Source organism: Pristiophorus japonicus, chromosome 16 (genome assembly GCF_044704955.1).
Source record: "Pristiophorus japonicus isolate sPriJap1 chromosome 16, sPriJap1.hap1, whole genome shotgun sequence".
Classification (NCBI taxonomy): domain Eukaryota; kingdom Metazoa; phylum Chordata; class Chondrichthyes; family Pristiophoridae; genus Pristiophorus; species Pristiophorus japonicus.
Window position 1 is genome coordinate 136,604,159 of NC_091992.1, and position 24,651 is coordinate 136,628,809.

General features: G+C 48.6%; 1 protein-coding gene across 4 annotated transcripts in view; it reads left to right on the top strand.

The window, feature by feature from the left end:
• LOC139226871 (C-Jun-amino-terminal kinase-interacting protein 4-like) overlaps positions 1 to 24,651 on the top strand; it is a 279,135-nt gene that overhangs the window by 207,052 nt on the left and 47,432 nt on the right. For all 4 annotated transcript variants that reach the window (XM_070857971.1, XM_070857972.1, XM_070857973.1 and 1 more), the window contains exons 9-14: positions 12,172 to 12,229; positions 15,563 to 15,715; positions 15,993 to 16,047; positions 16,477 to 16,607; positions 16,724 to 16,780; positions 23,186 to 23,362. In XM_070857971.1, the coding sequence (XP_070714072.1) occupies positions 12,172 to 12,229; positions 15,563 to 15,715; positions 15,993 to 16,047; positions 16,477 to 16,607; positions 16,724 to 16,780; positions 23,186 to 23,362 (631 nt within the window). The remainder of the gene's footprint in view (positions 1 to 12,171; positions 12,230 to 15,562; positions 15,716 to 15,992; positions 16,048 to 16,476; positions 16,608 to 16,723; positions 16,781 to 23,185; positions 23,363 to 24,651) is intronic.

Below are 24,651 nucleotides of genomic sequence, written 5' to 3' on the forward strand. Positions count from 1 at the left end.
GTGGATAAATGTGAGGTTATCCACTTTTGTGGCAAAAACACAAAGGAGAATATTATCTGAATAGCGGCAGATTAGGAAAAGGGGAGGTGCAGCGAGACCTGGGTGTCATGGTACATCAGTCATTGAAAGTTGGCATGCAGGTTCAGCAGGCAGTGAAGAAGGCATTCATAGCTAGGGGATTTGAGTATAGGAGCAGGGAGGTCTTACTGCTGTTGTATAGGCCGCACCTGGAATATTGTGTTCAGTTTTGGTATCCTAATCTGAGGAAGGACGTTGTTGCTATTGAGGGAGTGCAGCGAAGGTTCACCAGACTGATTCCCGGGATGGCAGGACTGACATACGAGGAGAGATTGGATCGACTGGACCTGTATTCACTGGAGTTTAGAAGGATGAGAGGGGGATCTCATAGAAACATATAAAATTCTGACGGGACTGGACAGTTTAGATGCAGGAAGAATGTTTCCGATGTTGGGGAAGTCCAGAACCAGGGGACATAGTCTAAGGATAAGGGGTAAGCCATTTAGGACTGAGATGAGGAGAAACTTCTTCACTCAGAGAGTTGCTAACCTGTGGAATTCCCTACCGCAGAGAGTTGTTGATGCCAGTTCATTCATATATTCAAGGGGGAGTTAGATATGGCCCTTACGGCTAAAGGGATCAAGGGGTATGGAGAGAAAGCAGGAAAGGGATACTGAGGTGAATGATCAGCCATGATCTTATTGAATGGCGGTGCAGGCTCGAAGGGCCGAAAGGCCTACTCCTGCACCTATTTTCTATGTTTACCCCTTATCCTTAGACTGTGACCCCTGGTTCTGGACTTCCCCAACGTTGGGAACATTCTTCCTGCCTCTAACCTGTTCAGTCCAGTCGGAATTTTATACGTTTCTATGAGATCCCCTTAACTCCAGTGACTAAAGGCCCAGTCGATCCAGTCTCTCCCCTCATATATCAGACCTGCCATCCCGGGAATCAGTCTGGTGAACCTTCGCTGCACTACCTCAATAGCAAGAACGTCCTTCCTCAGATTAGGAGACCAAAATTGAACACAATATTCCAAGTGAGGCCTCACCAAGGCCCTGTACAACTGCAGTAAGACCTCCCTGCTCCTATACTCAAATCCCCTAGCTATGAAGGCCAACATACTATTTGTCTTCTTCACCGCCTGCTACACCTGCATGCCAACTTTCAATGACTGACGTACCATGACACCCAGATCTCGTTGCACCTCCCCTTTTCCTAATATGCTGCCATTCAGATAATATTCTGCCTTCGTGGTTTTCACCCCAACGTGGATAACCTCACATTTATCCAATTGTACTGCATCTGCCATGCATTTGCCCATTCACCTAACCTGTCCAAGTCACTCTGCAGCCTCTTAGCGCCCTCCTCACAGCTCACATCGCCACCTAGTTTAATGTCATCTGAAAACTTGGAGATATTACATTCAACTCCTTTATCCAAATCGTTGATGTATATTGTAAATAGCTGGGGTCCCAGCACCTAGCCCTGCGGCACCCTACTAGTCTGCCTGCCTTTCTGAAAAAGACCCATTTATCCTGACTCTGCTTCCTGCGTGCCAATCAGTTCTCTATCCACATCTGTACATTAGCCCCAATACCATGTGCTTTAATTTTGCACATTAATCTCTTGTGTGGAACCTTGTCAAAAGCCTTCTGAAAGTCCAAATACACCACATCCACTGGTTCTCCCTTGTCCACTCTACTAGTTACATCCTCAAAAAATTCCAGAAGATTTGTCAAGCATGATTTCCCTTTCATAAATCCATGCTGACTTGGACCGATCCTGTCACTGCTTTCCAAATGTGCTGTTATTTCATCTTTAATAATTGATTCCACCATTTTTCCCTTTACTGATGTCAGGCTAACCGGTCTATAATTACCCGTTTTCTCTCTCCTTCCTTTCTTAAAAAGTGGTGTTACATTAGCTACCCTCCAGTCCATAGGAACTGATCTAGAGTTGATAGACTGTTGGAAAATGATCACCAATGCATCCATTATTTCTAGGGCCACTTCCCTAAATACTCTGGGATGCAGGCTATCAGGCCCCGGGGATTTATCGGCCTTCAATCCCATCAATTTCCCTAATACAATTTCCTGCCTAATAAGGATATCCTTCAGTTCCTCCTTCTCACTAGACCCTCGGTCCCCTAGTACTTCCTGAAGACAGAACTAAAGTATTTGTTCAATTGGTCTGCCATTTCTTTGTTCCCTATTATAAATTTACCTGAATCTGACTGCAAGGGACCTACGTTTGTCTTCACTAATCTTTTTCTCTTCACATATCTATAGAAGCTTTTGCAATCAGTTTTTATGTTCCCAGCATGCTTCCTCTCATATTCCATTTTCCCCCTCTTAATTAAGCCCTTTGTCCTCCTCTGCTGAATTCTAAATTTCTCCCAGTCCTCAGGTTTGCTGCTTTTTCTGGTCAATTTATATGCCTCTTCCTTGAATTTAACACTATCCTTAATTTCCTTTGTTAGCCACGGTTGGGTCACCTTCCCCGTTTTATTTTTACTCCAGACAGGGATGTACAATTGTTTTAAGTTCATCCATGTGATCTTTAAATGTTTGCCATTGCCTATCCACCGTTAACCCTTTAAGTATCATTTGCCAGTCTAATCTAGCCAATTCACGTCTCATACCATCGAAGTTACCTTTCCTTAAGTTCAGGACCTTAGTCTCTGAATTAACTCTGTCACTCTCCATCTTAATAAAGAATTCTACCATATTATGGTCACTCTTCCACACGGGGCCTCGCACAACAAGATTGCTAATTAGTCCTTTCTCTTTACACATCACCCAGTCTAGGATGCCCAGCCCTCTAGTTGGTTACTTGTCATATTGGTCCAGAAAACCATCCCTAATATACTCCAGGAAATCCTCCTCCACCGTATTGCTACCAGTTTGGTTAGCCCAATCTATATGTAGATTAAAGGCGCCCATGATAATTACTGTACCTTTATTGCACGCATCCCTAATTTCTTTTTTGTTGCTGTCCCCAACCTCACTACTACTGTTTGGTGGTCTGTACACAACTGCCACTAGCGTTTTCTGCCCTTTGGTATTCCGCAGCTCCACCCATACCGATTCCACATCATCCACGCTAATGTCCTTCCTTACTATTGCATTAATTTCCTCTTTAACCAGCAATGCTACCCCACCTCCTTTTCCTTTCTGTCTCTCCTTCCTGAATGTTGAATACCCTTGGATGTTGAGTTCCCAGCCTTGGTCACCCTGGAGCCATGTCTCCGTGATGCCAATGATATCATATCCGTTAACTGCTATCTGCACAGTTAATTCGTCCACTTTATTACGAATACTCCTCGCATTGAGGCACAGAGCCTTCAGGCTTGCCTTTTTAACACATTTTGCCCTTTTAGAATTTTGCTGCAATGTGGCCCTTTTTGATTTTTGCCTTGGGTTTCCCTGCCCTCCACTTTTACTTTTCTTTCTATCTTTTGCTTTGTTGTGGAGCTTAATCTTCATCAGTCCCAAGCCGTTCCTGAGCTTGTTTTCTGATGAAATGCACATCCGTTTTACCAACAGAATTCGAGTTGAACATTTTAATAACAGGAAATTGATTTGCTGTGATTGCACCGTAAGCCTGTTCTGATGGCGCTAAATCACTTGACTTCCTGTGTTGGAATTCCGTGTCGCTGGCTGGATGTATAAATTGACCAGACTCCCAGGCACTGAGTGTCCGTTCACCAGCAGGCTGTCAGTTACAATTTTAAGTGTATCCAATTTGAAAACTGGGTAGTTCAAAACCGCTGGTAGGGTGCCATTACTGATGGTGCTGAAGATTTTCCTGATTTATCTTTATTCCTGTAAGCATGGCAGTCGGAATCAAATTTGCCTGTTGACTTTGTGAAGGGCAAAGGGTGTGTTTTGAAAGATAAATAAAATGTGCCAGAACATTGATTAAAAGTGTCTTGCATAGTAAAACAGTTGAATAATTGAAAAACATTTTACTCCTTAATCATGCAATCCGAGCGATGGACATGAAAGAACACTATATATTCACACTCTGCTCTGGATGTGTTGTGCTTCTGTCTGGAGCTGACTGAAGTTTGATTTCCACTCTAAAACTTAGGCAAGGATTGGGACAGGGGTTAAGTGTTTGGTGACTTGTTGGGAGGCGAGTGACGGCAAAGCTAACGTGTTACTTAGCGCCAATGTCATCAAAATCAGCATTGTACATTTTGGCACACAGATCTCAGTATGTCAACCCTACCTTAATATTGTGAGTCTTTGTGCTCCAATTGTTTTTAACATTTCAATCTTTCCTCTCTCTCGCCCTGTGCCACACTCGCTCTGCGTCCCTCGCCCCCCCCCCTCTGCGTCCCTCGCGTCCCTCGCGCCTCCCCGCGTCCCTCGCCCCCCCCTCTGCGTCCCTCTCCCCCCCCTCTGCGTCCCTCTCCCCCCCCTCTGCGTCCCTCGCCCCCCCCTCTGCGTCCCTCGCCCCCCCCTCTGCGTCCCTCGCCTCCCTCTGCGTCCCTCGCCCCCCCTCTGCGTCCCTCGCCCCCCCCTCTGCGTCCCTCGCCCCCCCCTCTGCGTCCCTCGCCCCCCCCTCTGCGTCCCTCGCCCCCCCCTCTGCGTCCCTCGCCCCCCCCTCTGCGTCCCTCGCCCCCCCCTCTGCGTCCCTCGCCCCCCCCTCTGCGTCCCTCGCCCCCCCCTCTGCGTCCCTCGCCCCCCCCTCTGCGTCCCTCGCCCCCCCCTCTGCGTCCCTCGCCCCCCCCTCTGCGTCCCTCGCCCCCCCCTCTGCGTCCCTCGCCCCCCCCTCTGCGTCCCTCGCCCCCCCCTCTGCGTCCCTCGCCCCCCCCTCTGCGTCCCTCGCCCCCCCCTCTGCGTCCCTCGCCCCCCCCTCTGCGTCCCTCGCCCCCCCCTCTGCGTCCCTCGCCCCCCCCTCTGCGTCCCTCGCCCCCCCCTCTGCGTCCCTCGCCCCCCCCTCTGCGTCCCTCGCCCCCCCCTCTGCGTCCCTCGCCCCCCCCTCTGCGTCCCTCGCCCCCCCCTCTGCGTCCCTCGCCCCCCCCTCTGCGTCCCTCGCCCCCCCCTCTGCGTCCCTCGCCCCCCCCTCTGCGTCCCTCGCCCCCCCCTCTGCGTCCCTCGCCCCCCCCTCTGCGTCCCTCGCCCCCCCCTCTGCGTCCCTCGCCCCCCCCTCTGCGTCCCTCGCCCCCCCCTCTGCGTCCCTCGCCCCCCCCTCTGCGTCCCTCGCCCCCCCCTCTGCGTCCCTCGCCCCCCCCTCTGCGTCCCTCGCCCCCCCCTCTGCGTCCCTCGCCCCCCCCTCTGCGTCCCTCGCCCCCCCCTCTGCGTCCCTCGCCCCCCCCTCTGCGTCCCTCGCCCCCCCCTCTGCGTCCCTCGCCCCCCCCTCTGCGTCCCTCGCCCCCCCCTCTGCGTCCCTCGCCCCCCCCTCTGCGTCCCTCGCCCCCCCCTGCGTCCCTCGCCCCCCCCTCTGCGTCCCTCGCCCCCCCCTCTGCGTCCCTCGCCCCCCCCTCTGCGTCCCTCGCCCCCCCCTCTGCGTCCCTCGCCCCCCCCCTCTGCGTCCCTCGCCCCCCCCTCTGCGTCCCTCGCCCCCCCCTCTGCGTCCCTCGCCCCCCCCTCTGCGTCCCTCGCCCCCCCCTCTGCGTCCCTCGCCCCCCCCTCTGCGTCCCTCGCCCCCCCCTCTGCGTCCCTCGCCCCCCCCTCTGCGTCCCTCGCCCCCCCCTCTGCGTCCCTCGCCCCCCCCTCTGCGTCCCTCGCCCCCCCCTCTGCGTCCCTCGCCCCCCCCTCTGCGTCCCTCGCCCCCCCCTCTGCGTCCCTCGCCCCCCCCTCTGCGTCCCTCGCCCCCCCTCTGCGTCCCTCGCCCCCCCTCTGCGTCCCTCGCCCCCCCTCTGCGTCCCTCGCCCCCCCTCTGCGTCCCTCGCCCCCCCTCTGCGTCCCTCGCCCCCCCCTCTGCGTCCCTCGCCCCCCCCTCTGCGTCCCTCGCCCCCCCCTCTGCGTCCCTCGCCCCCCCCTCTGCGTCCCTCGCCCCCCCCTCTGCGTCCCTCGCCCCCCCCTCTGCGTCCCTCGCCCCCCCCTCTGCGTCCCTCGCCCCCCCCTCTGCGTCCCTCGCCCCCCCCTCTGCGTCCCTCGCCCCCCCCTCTGCGTCCCTCGCCCCCCCCCTCTGCGTCCCTCGCCCCCCCCTCTGCGTCCCTCGCCCCCCCTCTGCGTCCCTCGCCCCCCCCTCTGCGTCCCTCGCCCCCCCCTCTGCGTCCCTCGCCCCCCCCTCTGCGTCCCTCGCCCCCCCCCTCTGCGTCCCTCGCCCCCCCCTCTGCGTCCCTCGCCCCCCCCTGCGTTGCTCACGCCCCCCCCCTCTGCGTCCCTCGCCCCCGCCCTCTCGCTGCCCCCCCCGCCCTCTCGACGCCCCCCCCTCGCGCTCTCTCTGTCGCTCTCTCGCATTCTGTCGCTCGCTCTCTCGCTCTCTCTCTCTCCCCCCCTCTGTCCATTTATCTGACTCATTCATATTGATACTACTGTGATCAGTGCTTGTTATTGGAAGTCCTGGTCTTCCCTTCCTACGATCTACAGAGATTTAAAGCATGGTTGACGACACCCATCATCTCCTTTTTCTCTCCAACTGTTTTCAACCTGGAGTCCTGCAGTTAGGACAAGGCCTTTCCTCAAGGATAGATTTATTAGGTTGCATTCCTAAGGGAACGTAATACGTAAAAACTGTACTGAGCGAGAAATCAAATTGGGTGAGGGGTTAAAGTTTAAAGATCAAATACTGTGTCCCGGTCCTCAATACGAGTAATTCATGTGCGGACTGCTGCAGTAAAGCGCTCGAGTGTTGAGGTGCATTTGTCTGTTAATCCAGTGCATCTCTGATCCTGCCTGATTGCAATTACCAACAGCATCAACTTGAGAAATGCTTGTTTATCTTCCTTTGGTTCTTTTTCTTTCACTTCACTCAAAATGGCATTGAGTTTGTCTTAATTATGGCATGTCCCCAAAAAAGAGCTTTTATATCTTTTAATCCAGAATTCCCACCGCCCTACCAATAAGCTTGTTCTAACTGATTTGTCTGCCATTTACTAATCTCTGTGGCTTTGTTCAGGTAGGTTGGCAAAGCAGGCCACGTGTTTATAGCATGCGGATGCTGCTGACTGGCCATACAGCAGTGTGGCATAGATATATACGTGTGTGTGTGTGTGTGAGGAAGTATAAGAACTCTGTGCTTACGATGCACATGGACACAGAGTGCTTTGATGTTTCGTGATGCTTGCTTGTGAAGCCCATTTCTGTCTCGTCCTTTGCATGTTCCTCGTTGCATTATTTTGCTGACGCTGTATTTGTGTGAGCAAACCTGGTATTTGCTATGTTGCTTTCATACATTTGTGTGCACCCACTATAGCAACAGAGCCAAGATAAGTGTGTTGCCTCCCCTCTCATCACTATTTATTGTGTTATGCAGGTGATGCGGGAGAGCACAGCTTTACGTGCACCACGTGCAGTTAATGATAGAAATAGCCGTCATTCTCAAGCTAATTAGCGTTTTTCTTCTCATGCTTCCTTTCTCTTGGGCTGCTGACCCAGGGGAGTTTTCTGGTGTGTATATTTTCACGTATTGTATACTCTGCTTCCCATTGACACTTTCTGTCTCTGTAATTTATGCTGTTTCTTCCATATTTCTGTCACTGAAATTTGCTGCTTTTATTGTAAAGTTGGGAATGTTTTCTGCATGTTGCTTGTACAAAAATGTGCTTTGGGATTCTAAAGAATTGAGCGTCTGAGTTTTGGTGCTTGAATATGGTGGTTCAAATGGTAGGGGAGGTTCTGGGAGCAGTGTTGGTAGAGGGGAAATTCCAGCCCTTCCAAAGAATGGAAAATTGGGAGAGGGTGTTTCCTGGGCTTGTCTTGCCCAATGTAGATTTGGACATAGATCGCTATTCCTACGTTATTGCGAGGTCCGTATCTCGGAATTCCCTACCTAACACCATTGAGGAGTGCAAGGCCGATGACCCACTGACTCCATTTTAGGGAAGCTAAGGATGGGCGATAAATACAGCCTTGCGAGTGTTACCCAAATGAAAGAAATGTAGTGGCCCAGTCGAGCACATCTGCCCTTGCTGTGGGAGTGGGTCTGGTGGATGCTCTTGGGTTGGAGAATGGTATGTGGTGTGGAATCGCTGTAGTGCCAAGAAATGGAAAAATAAGTCAAATTAACAGGAAACTGGGTGATGTCATGGCACCTATCCCTTTCAGCTCTAGGCCCTGTTTGAATCTGGCTCAGCTTAATTGGATGAGGCTTCTCTGCTGCGTGTTGGTGTCTGATGTGGGGTTACACCGTGATGTAGGCAAGAGTCCACAGCAAAAGCAGCCACAATTCAGCACAAAAGAGCTGTGTTTGGCAGTCTGAGTCGACAGGGAGAGCATGTGTGAGGAATGGGAATGTCTGGCCTGATGTGCTATGGGCTCCTTTTTGAGGTTGCGGGTTTTGACGTGGTGGCCTGATGGTGCCGATCCTGATCTGGGAGTGCGTAAAGCTGAAGTGCATGGTTGCTTCATTCTCCAGAAGTGGCATAAGTGGCATCATTCACCTCGCTCTCCAAAACACAAGAGCACATTTGTCTGAAAACGTCAAACACTAACTTTGTATCTGGTTTTCGAGGGATAAGTTGTACAGCAGCGGAATGCTTCTATACCTGGAGCCTTCCATTTGTACCCTAGTCTGCTTACTTGAGTAGTGCACGATAACTGCTGCAGGTGTATTTAATAAAACACATTCACAAGGTGAAATAGAAACACAATTCTGGAAAGGCACAGCAGGTCGATCAGCAGCCGAAAGGGAGAGGCCAATGTTTCTGGCGGGACTCTGTTTATAAGAACTGTGCTCAATCTGCCGTGCATTTCCGTTGTTTTCTGTTTGACTTTGTTCCGGTTTCTCTCTTTACCTGAACCGGAAATGGATTACTGTGACACCTGATTTTTATGGCTATGAAGACATTTCTTCCTTTCATCTGTAATAGTGCTAGTTTTATCCTTCAGGTATTGCGATGAAAGTTCACTGGTTTAAATCTTTAAAAAAAAATATTGCCAGATGTACCTTTTTATAACCGGCGTGCACATTCTTTTCTGACTGTTGCGTGAAACTGGATTGGATGCACTGAGTGTCTTTATGTTACAGCCACATGATTCCTGGCCAAGCTTTGCAACATTCGTGCTATGTTGTCCATAGTGCCTCATAACTTGCTTGTGATGTGCTTTGCTTCCATGCTGCATCTTACCTAAATTATTTCTTTCTTTCTGCTTCACTCGGAATGCATGGGCCCTTCAGATCATAATATCTTTGGTAAGACTCCATCCGCTCTCGAGGCCTTTCTTTAAAATAGCTGTTGGTATCCAGGTGAGAATGAATTGTACAAAGGAGTCGTGGCAACGTGAAGAGTGTGAGCAGAGGGTGCTTTCTTCATTCTCCTTCCTGTCGTATTGCAATATGCTTTTCTTTTTACAAAGAGCTCTTTTCTCTAAAGCACCCAAACTGGGGTTCACATTGAAACTTTGAGCTCAGTTTATGCTTCAATCCTGAGTCGGTTGAACCATGGAATTAGTTACACATAGGCCCAGTTTGTGACAACGTTAACACATTAACTCTGTAAAATGTCCTCCGTCTTTGTGCAGGGGATGATGGCATCCCTATTGTTACCATTCCATCCATTATCAATTGTGGATTGGTAGAATGGTTGTAGTTACCTCCTCTTATTTCCCTCCCCCTCCCCATGCCTTTCAGTAAGGCACCATTCTTCCTGTTTCATGTCTTGTCAATTTTCCCTCTCAAACATAGCCCTCCTTCCACAAAACCCCTTCTGCTTGCGTGTTGCTAGGATTCTGCCTCTCTCCCTGCAAAGTTGTAACTTCTAGTGTGAGGTGGGAGCTGCTTGAGGTGGCACTCATGGATACGGTGGTATAGCGACGCTAGCATTAGACTAGCGATCCAGAGATCATGAGTTCAAATCCCACCATGGAAATTTGTGAAACTAAATTCAACAAATCTGCTCATTTGTGGCCATGAAAGCTGCCGGATTGGCCTAGAAACCCAATTGTTTCACTAATGTCCTTCAGGGAAGGTGACCTGCGACTCTTGCCCGGTCCAGCCTACGCCTGACTCGTCTACACTGCTTGTTAACTTTAATGCCCACTGAAGTCGCCTCGCGAGCCACTAGGGATGGGCAATGATGTGACCTTGCCTGTGCCACCAAAAGAATGAAGTGGAGAAACATCCTGGAGCTGTTTTGTGATTGGCCAGTTACAAGTGCTTGCAGTATCTCCCTACCATTCCACTCCCTCAAACCCCACCCCAAGCTTTTGTCCATTCTACTGCTTACTAAGAGTCCAGATACTAGATTCCTCTTGCTTGTGCTTGGGGCATGGGTATTGTCAAGGGAGGAGATGGGCACATACTTTGAGCTGGGGGCAAATTCAGTACTAACGATGGAGTTGCAGATTAATCACTTGCAATTCAGGAATTTATCCTGGAGTTCAGGTAAATTTCAGCCCAACCAGCTGCTATTCAGCTTATAGTACAGTCAGGATAGAGACTTTCCTGGTCACTGTCAATGGCATTCAATACTGGCTATAATGGGTATATAATCTGGGGTGGTGGGCATGCTGTTCGAAGGTAATATTCTTTGCATAAAGACAAAAGACCCTGTACTATGGGTGACACTGGAACTATAAACACAGCTCAAGCTTCGTCACAAGACAAGTTGCACTTACCCGAGTTCATTAGTCCTCTGGTCTCTTGTGAGTAAAGGATGGTGATGGTGCTGCACTTTACAACCCTTGTCAAATGTAATCTATTTCTTGGCAGTGGGAAAGTGTGTGGTTTGTATCTGCCACTGACTTCTGATCTAGATAGCGACCAAGGTGCAAGCTGAACAGAAGAGCATAAGAAATAGGAGCAGGAGTCGGCCATTCGGCCCCTCCAGCCTGCTCCGCCATTCGATAAGATCATGGCTGATCTACCTCAACTCCACCTTCCCGTACTATCCCCATATCCCTTGGTTCCCTTAATATCCAAAAATCTATTGATCTCTGTAATGAATATAGTCAACAACTGTGCATCCATGGCCCTCTGAGGTAGAGAATTGCAAAGATTCACCAACCTCTGAGTGAATACATTTCTCTTCATCTCAGTACTAAACATCCTCTCGGCATCTACCCTGTCAAGCCTCTTAAGAATTTTACATGTTTCAAAGAGATCACCTCATTCTTTTAAACTCTAGAGAATGTAGACCTAGTCTACTCAATCTCTCCTCATAGGTCAATCCCCTCATCCCAGGGATCAGTCCAGTGAATCTCGCTGAGTTGATGAAGGAAGATCCTCCGTGTTAAGTGCCTAGTTCTCTGATTCACTGGGGCAGACTTGTGCTTGTGACCATTCCCAGCCTTGGAGGCAGGGTCAGTTTATAGAGTAATACAGTTTTTAAGTGGCGGAAACCATCATATTGATCTTGAATTAAAATGCTACGTATCACTTCTGTGGTGAAAACGCCTCCTCATGGAAGGGAAGGATACAGTTTGCACAGGAGAATTTGAAAAAAGGAACCATTCAGGAAATGGAGAGTGAAACGTCTCTATATTGACGAATGGGTCTACAATTGAGGTGATTGGAGCCTAACTTGAACCACCCTCTTGACCCAAAGCTGGCCGTTTCCAGCCACACCGTGCAGTGATGGGGCCAGCAGAGACTTGTGAAATGATCACATCTCATCAACTCGGGATCGACTACATTTGATTAATTCTGCTCCTTCCATCTGTTGCTTCCTTGCCCTGTCCTTGTTTCATGTGCCACCTGCTGAGGCTTCAATTACATTTGCTAATCTCCCATTGTCTGCTCATCCTAATATGGACAAACCATCGGCAAAGGTAGCTTTGACCCTTTCGACTGTGATATAGTTGAATCTTGGTCATTGTATTGTATTGCTTTTTGAATTCTAATTATTTTTTCTTGAACAGCCAGCGTTTAGTGTGTGTAATTAGTCAGGCTTTTAATGAAGAGAATTATAAGTGGCATTATTCAATATTGAGATGGTGCTCTCCTGGGGCAGTAATTTCTGATGGGAAATAGGCTGGATTGACGCTGGCTTTGCAGCCTGGACTTTATAACTTTCTACATTTAATTTCTTGCCAGGTATGGGTCGTGAAGTTGAGAATCTTATTCAGGAAAACACACAGCTGCTAGTGACCAAGTAAGTCTCGGTTGAATGTTGCTGCTTCATGTTAACCTGTCTAATGCAGCTGTCTGCAGGGCAGCAATTCAGCTTTCAAAAGGGCTGCCCGCCTTGGAGTGCTCTGTGCAGTTGTGTCTGACTTCAAGAGAATTGATCTTTTTGAAGTATTTTTCCATTCCTCAGCTATGCTGGGTAATTTTCTAAGAACACTGATACATTGCTGTGTCCATGACTTGTATATTTGCAAAAGATTGATGCATACTTAAAAGTCAAGCACTCTGGACAGTTCAGCCACTTTATTCAATGAGTAGTTGAGCTGTGCAGAGGTCCATCGCTGGCTTGTGCTGAGTTAGCTAATCTCTGCTACGTTGTTATTCGAGATGCACAGTTGGTCTCTGCATTCGCCATCAGAAGTTCAAACATCAGTAATGGCCATTTTGGCGAGGTACTGATGGGCAACTGACACCTATGGGTCTGTAATAACCTCAATAACAAGATCAGGCTGGGGCTAGGGGGGAGACAAGAAGCAACTAAGGGCTCAAGACTATGAGTAATGCTTTCAGAATACAGCCTTAGTCACCTTTTATTTTTAAAAGAAAACAAAACTGATCCCACGATCCACAGGTTATTATCTTAAGTTAGCAGCCAATTATTAATCACTTCTCAATGAATCCAGAAGTGGTCCAGGTACATGAATCATGAGTACGACCAGGTAAGTTGGTACATGTCCATGGGAATGTCCCAGCCATCCTGTACCTGTGCAGATCGACACCCTTTCTGTTACAGTAGGCATACAGGTGTATTGGGTACATAACATAAGAACATAAGAATTAGGAACAGGAGTAGGCCATCTAGCCCCTCGAGCCTGCTCCGCCATTCAACAAGATCATGGCTGATCTGGCCGTGGACTCAGCTCCACTTACCCGCCTGCTCCCCGTAACCCTTAATTCCCTTATTGGTTAAAAATCTATCTATCTGTGACTTGAATACATTCAATGAGCTAGCCTCAACTGCTTCCTTGGGCAGAGAATTCCATAGATTCACAACCCTCTGGGAGAAGAAATTCCTTCTCAACTCGGTTTTAAATTGGCTCCCCCGTATTTTGAGGCTGTGCCCCCTAGTTCTAGCCTCCCCGACCAGTGGAAACAACCTCTCTGCCTCTATCTTGTCTATCCCTTTCATTATTTTAAATGTTTCTATAAGATCACTCCTCATCCTTCTGAACTCCAACAAGTAAAGACCCAGTCTACTCAATCTATCAACATAAGGTAACCCCCTCATCTCCGGAATCAGCCTAGTGAATCGTCTCTGTACCCCTTCCAAAGCCAGTATATCCTTCCTTAAGTAAGGCGACCAAAACTGCACGCAGTACTCCAGGTGCGGCCTCACCAATACCCTATACAGTTGCAGCAGGACCTCCCTGCTTTTGTACTCCATCCCTCTCGCAATGAAGGCCAACATTCCATTCGCCTTCTTGACTATCTGTTGCACCTGCAAACTAACTTTTTGTGATTCATGCACAAGGACCCCCAGGTCCCTCTGCACCGCAGCATGTTGTAATTTCTCCCCATTCAAATAGTGTTCCCTTTTTTTGTTTTTTTTTCCCCCAAGGTGGATGACCTCACACTTTCCGACATCAGTAGAACCAAATGCATTGGGAATTCAGCAGTGAGGTAGAAACGTCTCTCTGCTCTGCTGCTATAGGAGTGTTGGACGACAGATGTTTTAGACCTGACTGAGTGCTGCTTATGCACTGTTGGTTCGAACAAAGAGGGAGGTCAGGGAATTGCTACTCGTGTAAAAACTGATCTCTGATCACCTGACTGGCACAGCAAGAAATAATTCATGTGGCGCTAATGCTCCCAATCCTCTTAAATCCTCACTCGAGTCACAAAATATTTGATCATTAAATGTTAAGGTCCTAACACACCGTTTAGGTTGGTGTAAATGCAATAGCTGTAATCCCTGAAGGCTGCCTGTTTTGCATAATCTGAGTATACTTGTGTCAGCTATCAGCCATTACAGTGTGAGAAAGGCAGCCCCTTCTGCCATGCCACCTTCCTTTACTCTGGAACGAGTGAGTAAACAGCAACGTGGAAAGCAAAACCCACTTAGAACAGAATGGCATTCTGTGGCGAGGTTGTAATGGAAATTACTTCAGTGCATTATAGAAAAACTACAGAGCGCCTTTAGCTGGGCACGATGCACTCTGTGCTGAGGCGCCTCAGGCCACTCAAACGTATTAAAACTTGTAATATGCAGTGTAACTCAAAGTCCTGAGCTTTTGGCATATTATGAATGAAATAGATGTAATTCCATAAGAATTAAAATTCTAACTTAACAAACGGAAGCAAAATTAAGCAGCAGCCTCAGAATGACTGGAATTTATTGCGGTTTATGTCTCCGCTCTCCCAGTTGGCCACGGAAAGGGTTTAGTGCGAATGTTTGTGATGCTTTGAAGTATAACAATTCTATGAAAAGGAGAAAGAAAATATATAATGCAGTGCTTTACAAACAGTCATAATATTCAATTATGTTGGTCGCAGTATTCTTGAGATATTGTGTTTAGAGTGCAGCAACCTCATGACCCTCCTGGGATCCCTTCACAGCCCTCAGTTTGAAAGTCTGTTATATAAAGACTTTCATGCTCTTGTGTTAAACAATGTAAGTGTAATTTCCTGACAGAATCCTGGGAGCGCTGTAAATGTAGATTAATTCTATCTGCTTTGGGAAGGAGACTATTTTAATAAAACTCCCGTGTATCTGTACAGGGCTTTTATTTAAAGTATTTATAGCATGCAATGTCATAAAGGGAATCTGAATCAGGTCAGAAATTAAATTGAATCCACCACATAGAATTGGAGCTTGAGGAAATCCATGGTAATAAAAAGTGTTGATTCTCGGCGGACCCACTGTTCTTTCCTTTTCAGACATTGACCATATCCTGTCTTACAATTTAGTGCGTGGAGATGTTGGGAGGGGGGGGGGGAATAAAAATTAGAGCTGGCTGTTGGGAGGTGTCTGACATCTCGACGTCTCCTCTTCCTGATTCCCATTTGTTGCCTTCCTTGTGAGCGTACGTGACATTGGGATCTTTCCAAGTGGGGAGTTGTGGCTGTGTATCTCCTGTAATATGGTGCATTTTCTATATAATACTCTCGGGTTTACGTACCCTCGGGATGGGGAGGGTGCAATGCTTCCTTGCTCCCAGCTAGTAATACCTTGGATCAGTACTTGTGATTCTTCCTCTTTATCCTTGATATCAATAACTGGCTCTATCAACAATTAGTTTTTTTTAACTTTAACCTGAGAAGCTACCCTTTACCGTTACTTGTTGCTTCTTCTGTTTAGAAATGCCCTGAACGTGGTGAAGAATGACCTGATAGCGCAGGTCGATGAGCTGACGTGTGAAAAGGACGTGCTACAGGGAGAGCTGGAGTTGGTCAGACAAGCCAAGCTGAAGCTGGAGGAGAAGAATAGAGACTTGGAGGAGGAGCTGAGGAAGTGAGAACTGGTTATTGCACCACCATTACTATAGTACGGAAGACCACAGCCGTGCTGATGATCATGTATTTCATAAATCACTCGTAGAGTGCAAATGGTTATTACTGGGCCCCCACTCTGCACATTTTCCCAGTCATTTTAACAACCTCAGAAAAATGTCCTTGAGCATTTGTTTTATTATCTGTCTGATGCGCTTACATTTCACATGCTGCTAGAGGGGCCAGTAAACTAGTGACTTTCTGATCCATTTATTTATAATTGCAATATGTCCTTTCAGGGTACGCGTGGAGGCTGAAGAAGCGAAGAGCAGAGCTAAGGAGGATTCTGACGAGGTATCGAGTGTTGCGTCTCTCTTTATCACTCCAAAGACTTTGTGTGTTTTGCCCATTTTCAACTTTTCGTTCCCTGTTCAGTGAACTAGTTTCGAACCGACAGGCAGGCAGCTTGCTGCTGGTTCTCCCTCGTTTCCTCTCACCAAACTGAGGTCTGGCTCTGGTCGTCCAGTCCCAAAATAGCCTTTTCCCGATTTTTCCATAGAAAGATCCACTAAATGGAATTCTTTGCTCATCAATTCTTATAATTGTTATACTTTGCATGTACACCAGAGGGGGCAGTGAACTCGGGCAGTGAGCCGGCAACATTGGGAGCTGGCACAGGGCTCTGGGATCCTCCTTGATCGAGGGGGAAATTAGTACGGCATTCTGGGGGTACATATAGATTTGTGTCTGTGTGAAAAGCAATTTGCCATTTTTTTTTCCCAGAGTGATGTTCCAACCGCTCAGAGAAAGCGTTTTACTCGTGTGGAGATGGCTCGAGTGCTCATGGAGCGTAACCAGTATAAGGAGCGGCTGATGGAGCTGCAGGAAGCTGTGCGATGGACAGAGATGATCCGGTATGAGCTCCTCTCTGACTTAAAATGGCATCTCCAACTTACTTTTTTTTTGTTTCTTTTTAACCTGGTTTGGCCAGAATTTGAACGATGTGTGTTTGCATATTTTCTGTGTCTAGTGCCTCGAGAGAAAGCCCGTCCAGTCAGGAGAAAAAGAAATCTACCATCTGGCAGTTGTAAGTAACCTCTCCGAATTCGAACTGTACTGGTCACTCCGATGCCAGCTGGCATTTAAGATGAGTTATCCGGCCTGACCTAGAGATGCAAACTGGAGAGTTTAACTCCAAGGGCTCAGTTTTCACCGAGCCCGATTTCTGGCATACTTGCCCAAGTTGCGCCGCTTCATTACGTTAGTAGATGCGCCAGGAAAAAATCTTCGAAGTTTCTCCGATGTTTGACCTCTCCTCTGCAGACGCGCAGCGTGGCCAGTCGCCTCGGGGGTGGAGCCTGCGGTTTGTGTTGAAAAATGGTGCCGGGACTTCTGCGCATGCGCGGTGGAAAAAAGTGGCATTCCTGATGTCTCTGAAATAGCCACGCATGCGCAGTAGTGCTCCGAACTGCTGAGCCAAAACCGTATAATACAAGTCAGAGGAAGAAGTGTTCTGGTCAGAGTCACCAAGAAACAAGGGGGACATTCAAGCATTGGAGGCAGTGCAGGGAGCAGCCACAAGGCAGAGCTAATGTCAAAGCTCTGAGTGAGTTGCCATCCTGGTCCGCTGTGGTGAGTACCCTCCCCCCCCCCACCCCCAAGCCTCTCCGGTGCCCTACCGCCGCCTGCTGTGTGTTCCCTGCCCAATGCCGGCTAGTTCACTCCCTCCGTCTCCCTCCCCCCGGAACCTCTCTGGTCCCGAGTGCGTGCCAGTCCAGGTCCTCTCCACTTCCCGCCCCATATCGGGGCGAATGGCCTCCGATGTACTTACCTGCGTCGATTTCTTTAACTCTCCGCAAGGGTTTTCTCGAGTGACCACATACGCTGGCCTAAGTAGAAATGGAGTAATTATTAACTGGCCAAAGTTGCCTAAATGGCCAGAACTGGCTTAGGTGGCTGGTAACGCCCCCTTTTGAGCAAAAAAAAAGTACCTAAAAAAAAAAGGTAACTAAGCCAGTTAGGCTGGTGCAAATTGATTGGGGAAACTGGGGCTATTTCAGTTAGGCCAGAAAAAGCAGCCTTCTCCAAAAAATACCAAAGCAAATACTGGGTAAAATTGAGCCTATAGTGCCGAATGGGAAATGGACAAACGCCATTTGTATCCTGTTGTGTGCATGTTTGTGCACATGAGCAAACTTCAGTCGGCAATCTGTGTTCAGTTGGAGCACAGGGTGATCCCAAGTTTGCATGGATGGGCAAATGCTCCTGATGCCATTTTCCCCATGCCCACGTTTTCTAATAATGTGGTGATTGTGTGCACGCACACAAGATCAGAACTCTGCTGTGTAACCCGCTTATTTTTTTTAAACAAAAAGCTTCAGCACAAAGTTCCCGTGCACCTCTTTTTTTTTTAAAAAAAAGGGGCTCCATATTTCCTGTGCATACCACATTAATGGCTGTAATTGCAAATCGAATTTACATTCAAATCTGCTCATTAATGGGACCCGGAACAGCAGTCAGAGTTTGATTTTTGCATGGGCAGGCGTGGCATTGGAGAAGAAGCTGTTCTATCACATTTGGTCTACATCGGTCTCCTAATGCACCATTTGCAGCCACTTGGCAGGTGCAGGGGGAGACCTTGTCTTGTTTCAGGACCCACTGGATAGAGTGAGAGTGACCTTATCAGAGCAGCATCCACCCTCCACGGTGACCGAGAGATTTAGCTATGCTGTCGATGCTCTCTGAGATTGTGATCAGGCCAGCACACCTCAGGCAGGAACACAAGACTTTGCACAGTTGTGCCTCACCGTTCTGCATCAGAGGTGAAGCTTCACTCCCTGCTTCTCCTTCCCGTGGAACACTCTCCCAGACAATACTGTTGTGTGAAGCTTTGTCTGCTGTTTAAATGCAGCGTTAGCCAAGGTCACGGGAACTAGGGCCTGTGACTTGTTCCCCAATACAATTCTCAGTTTTGCTATCCTTCCAATAAACCACCAGGGTCAAATTAATAAGTAAATTATTGCAACATTTGCCCTTGGCTGGCCCCCTGTATGGTTTCTAACAACCGTATGGAGGAAAATTAATTGATTTGTTCCCACCTCAACAGCAACCAGATATTGTCCCGTCGGATGAAATGGTTTAGAAACATAGAAAATAGGTGCAGGAGTAGGCCATTTGGCCCTTTGAGCCTGCACCGCCATTCAATATGATCATGGCTGATCATGCAACTTCAGTACCCCGTTCCTGCTTTCTCTCCATACCCCTTGATCCCTTTAGCCGTAAGGGCCACATCTAACTCCCTTTTGAATATATGTAACGAACTGGCCTCAACGACTTTCTGTGGTAGAGAATTCCACAGGTTCACAATTTTCTGCGTTTGTAATGCATCACAAAAAATGGTGCAGTTAAGGGACGCCCTTTGGCCAGTTGTACTGGTATTTCAGTAGAAACCCATAGCCTCTCCCCTCCCACATTACCATGTCAATGATTGGAGGATTATTTTTTGTCACCACCGCCCCAGCAAGTGTTTGGTCCTTCAACTGGCATCTCTGCAGTGCTGTTTTTGATGCAATCGCTCTGTCAGAAGTAGTGAATGTAATTTATCCACTTCATTGTTAATGACTTATTTTCATTTTTTTTCCATGTTCCCTGTTGATATTCACCTTCAGACTGTGGGTATTATTTTTGTGTTCTGATTGTTGCTTTGGTTTCTTCTTTGACTGTAACCATAACCTACATTGAGCAGCTGGGTGTGTCTGATATGTTTGGGTTGTGTCAGGGCACCTCTAACCCATGGGACAGTTGAGGCTGGGTTTGCCTGGGATGTGCTAATCATGGTAATAGTACAGACTGTTTCATTTAAAAAAAACCATGTCTTCTGTTTTTCAAACTTATTCATCTTGTTTTTCAAAAGCATGTTTTTTTCTAATGTCAATGTGTGTGTAAGAACCAGGTGCGTGTGGGAGTGGCTTTGAGCTGTGCTATCAATCACTGGAACATTGGGCCACATTTTATATTTGTTGCCATAGAAGGACGTTTTTTTTTACAGCAGTAATTAATGAAAATTTTACCACGGATTTTCCATGTGTAAAGATCTTGTATAAACCTACGGAATGGGGAAGATCAGTAAAAGGTTCAAAGTGGCTGCTCACGTTTAACAACTTCAGCCGCTGCAATTGTGATTTTGCTGTAGCAAATCCAAAGTTTCGTAGAATTAAAGGGCTGATGTGTTGAAATCCCACCGCCGCAGTGTGAGAATCTGAATTCAGTTCAGTAGAACCCAGAAATGAAAATCTGGTCTCCGTAATGGTGACGATGAAGCTGTCGGATTGTCGTGTAAACCCAACTGGCTCACTAAGGACGGCAGGTTGCCTTCCCTAAAGGGCATTCGGTGGTTGACTTGTAACTGCCCTCTGCAGTGGCTCAGTAGGCTGCTCCGGTGTAAAGCGCTCGTGGTTCAAGAAGGCGTTTCACCATCACATTCTTGGGGCAACTATGGATGGGCAATAAATGTCAGCCTTGCTAACGACACACACATACTGAGAGTGAATTTTCAAACAAATTCATTTAAAATGCTATCAGTCGCCTCTGCAGTGAGGTATGTGTTAAATGTATTTGAGCTATTGAGGATGTCTGAAGTGACTGAACATATATTTTGCTGACTTGCCAGCCAGGTACCCCTGGCAGCTTCATCTTAAGCCCACTTCCCAGGCTGCATTAAATGGAGCAACCGTGTCACTAATCTGCTCCTATGCACCACCTAGTGGTCAGCTCAATAAAATCAGCAATGAAGCCCTGGTCTTGGGGAGAAAATAACCTGGGCTCAATGAACCCCAGTCTAAAAAAACTGAGTGCCTCCCTTAATTCTTTGTGTATTCCACATAAAAATAATCTTCCCTCTTTGGAAAAATAGTCTTTAAAGATTAGGGTAGGTATTTGCTAACTAACCCAACCAACCACGCTTTTTCTACATGCTGAGGTAGATTGTCCGACTTGGCAGTGAAACTTTGCTGCAGATTTTTGGATTCTTCCCCTCGTAGCCCATGAATTTCCCTGCATTCACTTCACTGTGGGGGGTGGGGGGGGAATTGCAGGCTGGCCAGCCCAGCAGTGAAGAACCCAACCACTTTATCTTCGCAGCTACACTATATGGTGCCTGCGACATACCTCAGGGTGGACAGGAAGCAATATATTGAGCTCAGAAGGTTGAGGGGTGATTTAATTGAAGTCTTTATATTGATGAAGGGATTTGTTTGGGTAGATACAGAGAAGCTATTTTATCTGGTAAGGGAATCCAGAACATGGGGGTGTAATCTTAAAATTAGAGCAGTCACATCCGGGAGCACTTTTTCCAAGTTATTAAGGGGGTTTGAGCCAAGGCGTGGAGTTAAGATACGGATCAGCCATGATCTCATTGAATGGTGGAACAGGCTCGAGGATTGAATGGATTAATCCTATTCCTTTGTTCACAAAATCTGGAAAACTCTCCCTCAAAAGGCTGTGAATACTGGGGGTCAGTTGAAATTTTTAAGACCGATCTTTGTTTGGTATGGATATCAAGGGATATGGAACAATGCAGATTAATGGAGTAGAGGGATAGACCAGCCATGATCGAAAGGAATGGTGGAACAGGCTACTCCTGTTCCTATTAAATCCACTCACACTCAAAATAATGGCAGTAGTTCCACAATTTCCATTTGTTCTTTTTGAGTTACTTCACAGAGCTCCCACACTGGTTAAGCTGCTTTAGGCAGTGAATAGTTGCGCCCCCCAGACCAAGAAGATCCTAGATTCTATTTGTGTTCCATGCTATGTTAGTCGATCTTGGTAGGGTTGGTTGTCGGATCCTACAATTGGCCTCGGTGTCCTTGGATCCAAGCAATCTCCTGATGGAACCGCCACACTCTCCTGCTGGGCGATGTGTTTGAGTGTAGCACAGGATTGGGCCTGGCAGTGACACCATTCCTCCCTCCCCTGCAGTCCAATAGGCTGCTGGCAGTCATTCACACATGGAGCATGGACAGTTGGGTGAGGTACCAGATGTACCAATACCTGTGGGAGCGTACCCCCGTGTTACTGTGGGAGCGTACCCCCGTGTTACTGTGGGAGTGTACCCCCCCCGTGTTACTGTGGGAGCGTACCCCCGTGTTACTGTGGGAGCGTACCCCCGTGTTACTGTGGGAGCGTACCCCCGTGTTACTGTGGGAGCGTACCCCCGTGTTACTGTGGGAGCGTACCCCCGTGTTACTGTGGGAGCGTACCCCCGTGTTACTGTGGGAGCGTACCCCCGTGTTACTGTGGGAGCGTACCCCCGCGCTACTGTGGGAGCGTACCCCCGCGTTACTGTGGGAGCGTACCCCCGTGTTACTGTGGGAGCGTACCCCCGTGTTACTGTGGGAGCGTACCCCCGTGTTACTGTGGGAGCGTACCCCCGTGTTACTGTGGGAGCGTACCCCCGTGTTACTGTGGGAGCGTACCCCCGTGTTACTGTGGGAGCGTACCCCCGTGTTACTGTGGGAGCGTACCCCCGTGTTACTGTGGGAGCGTACCCCCGTGTTACTGTGGGAGCGTACCCCCGCGCTACTGTGGGAGCGGACCCCCGCGTTACTGTGGGAACGTTCCCCCCCCCCTCCCCCTCCGAGTTACTGTGGGTGTGTCGTCGTCCCCCCCCCACCCCCCCCGTGTTACTGTGGGAGTGTACCCCCCCCCCCCCCGGTGTTACTGTGGGAGTGTACCCCCCCCCCCCCCGTGTTACTGTGGGAGTGTACCCCTGTGTTACTGTGGGAGTGTACCCCTGTGTTACTGTGGGAGTGTACCCCCGTGTTACTGTGGGAGTGTACCCCTGTGTTACTGTGGGAGTGTACCCCCCCCCCCCCCCGTGTTACTGTGGGAGTGTACCCCCGTGTTACTGTGGGAGTGTACCCCTGTGTTACTGTGGGAGTGTACCCCCCCCCCCCCGTGTTACTGTGGGAGTGTACCCCCCCCCCCCCGTGTTACTGTGGGAGCGTACCTCCTCCCCCCCCGTGTTATTATGGGAGCGTACCCCCGTGTTGCCTGTGGGAGCGTACCCCAGCGAGGAGGTTCTGCTGTCAGAGGAGGGGACAGAGGAATGGAAGAATATTTTGGCGCTGAAGTTGAATTCTGGAGATGCAAGTGAAAGCATCTTGTCCCTTACATGCCTGATTCTGAAAAGCAGACTTGGCCGTAATGCAGTACAAAGCAGTACTTTGGGGATTGGGGGGGAGGGAGGAAATGCCTTGTGTTACGCAATTTGAAAATATAAAATTAGGCCAAATGAATCCACAAAATGTTGGTTTTATCTGCATGTGAATGAAAAAGTGCATTAAACCAAGGCAGACTGTACTCCAGGGTCTTTGAGGACAGTATGAGATGTGCTTTTTGGGAGTGGTCTTACCAGCATGTACTGAATTTTCAAAATATTTTTGTCTCTTCCTCCCTTGTATTGATTCTTTTTCTTTAATTCAACCTCCAGTTTTAGCCGTTTGTTCAATCCGTCTGTTAATACAACCAAGAAACCCGGTCCACCAGTCAACGTTAAATACAATGCACCAACCTCACACATCACTCCTGGAGTGGTTAAGAAGAGAAGTGGCGCAATATCTCAGTTGCCCATTGACAAGTCGAAGGCTTTTGATTTCCTTAATGAAGAGTAAGTGTTGCCATATTTCTAAGATTTGTTGCTTTGCGCCCAGTTTTCTCCCTTTCTCTCCTGAAGGTGCCAACTCGTACTATGATGGGCTTCCCTGAGTTCCTGGCCCAAATGGCCATTCTCTGTCTGTGAGCCGAGGTAGAGAGTGTCAGCATAAATTCAACGAGGAACATGAGCCTGCCATCGCTCGATGTCCTTACACATGCACTTTCCAACAACAGAGATTAGGAGAGGGGATCCCTGGGTGATAACTCTTTCCTCCCCTCGCCCAGTTCCTAGTATGGGGGTCACATAGTAGTAGCCCGGTGCTGCCTAATCTGCGATCAGCAAATTTAACGCAGTTCAGGGATCAAACCTGTGAAATTCTGTTTTGTATGGCTCCACTGAACACTATCTTTTTAATTTTAAGAAGTTGTAAAACCTACGTCCCATTGTGCAGAACACCAGCAATGTTGAAAAGAGTAATCAAGAAGATGATGTCAATCAGGAAGGAGCGATGAGGTGACAGTGTGTGGGTTTTAAGTGCCTGCAGATTTTAGGAAGAAATCCGAATGAGGGCACTGAGGAGTTCCATAATCTCGTGGTCCTGGGATCGATGATGCAATGGGTCTTCCTTCCCTACACCCTCAATATACTAAAATGAAGAGCTTGTAGGACAGTGTACTTGGGACTTGAAAAGGAACGAGAGAGGGAAGTGCCGATGAACATTGACTCTATTGTCAATGAGGTGAAGAGAGCAAGAAAGCAGTGGTGAGAGACAATAGAGCTCGAGTTTAGAGAGGAACCTCCCATCAGCTCAACGGGTTTCTCTGCTATCCTGTTCAGGAGTGCAAAAGAGGATCTTGAAGGGTCTGTCTGGATATGGAAGCAGAATTCAAGTCTTTAAAGAGTTTCAAGTTGTTGATTGCAGAAAGGGGACAGGGAGAGGTTCCTCTCTAAACTCGAGCTCCATCTTCTCTCACCACTGCTTTCTTGCTTCTCTTCACCTCATTGACAATAGAGTCAATGTTCATCTGCACTTCCCTTTCTCGTTCCTTTTGAAGTCCCAAGTGAGACCAGGAGCTCGGAGAGGCGAGAGTTCCGGGGTCGGAGCTTTGAGAGGCCGATAAAGGCCAGTGAGACCAGGAGCTCGGGGAGTCGGAGAGGCGGGAGTTATGGGGTCGGAGCTTCGAGAGGCCTATAAATGCCAGTGAGACCAGGAGCTCGGAGAGGCGGGAGTTCCGGGGTCGGAGCTTCGAGAGGCCTATAAAGGCCAGTGAGACCAGGAGCTCGGAGAGGCGGGAGTTCCG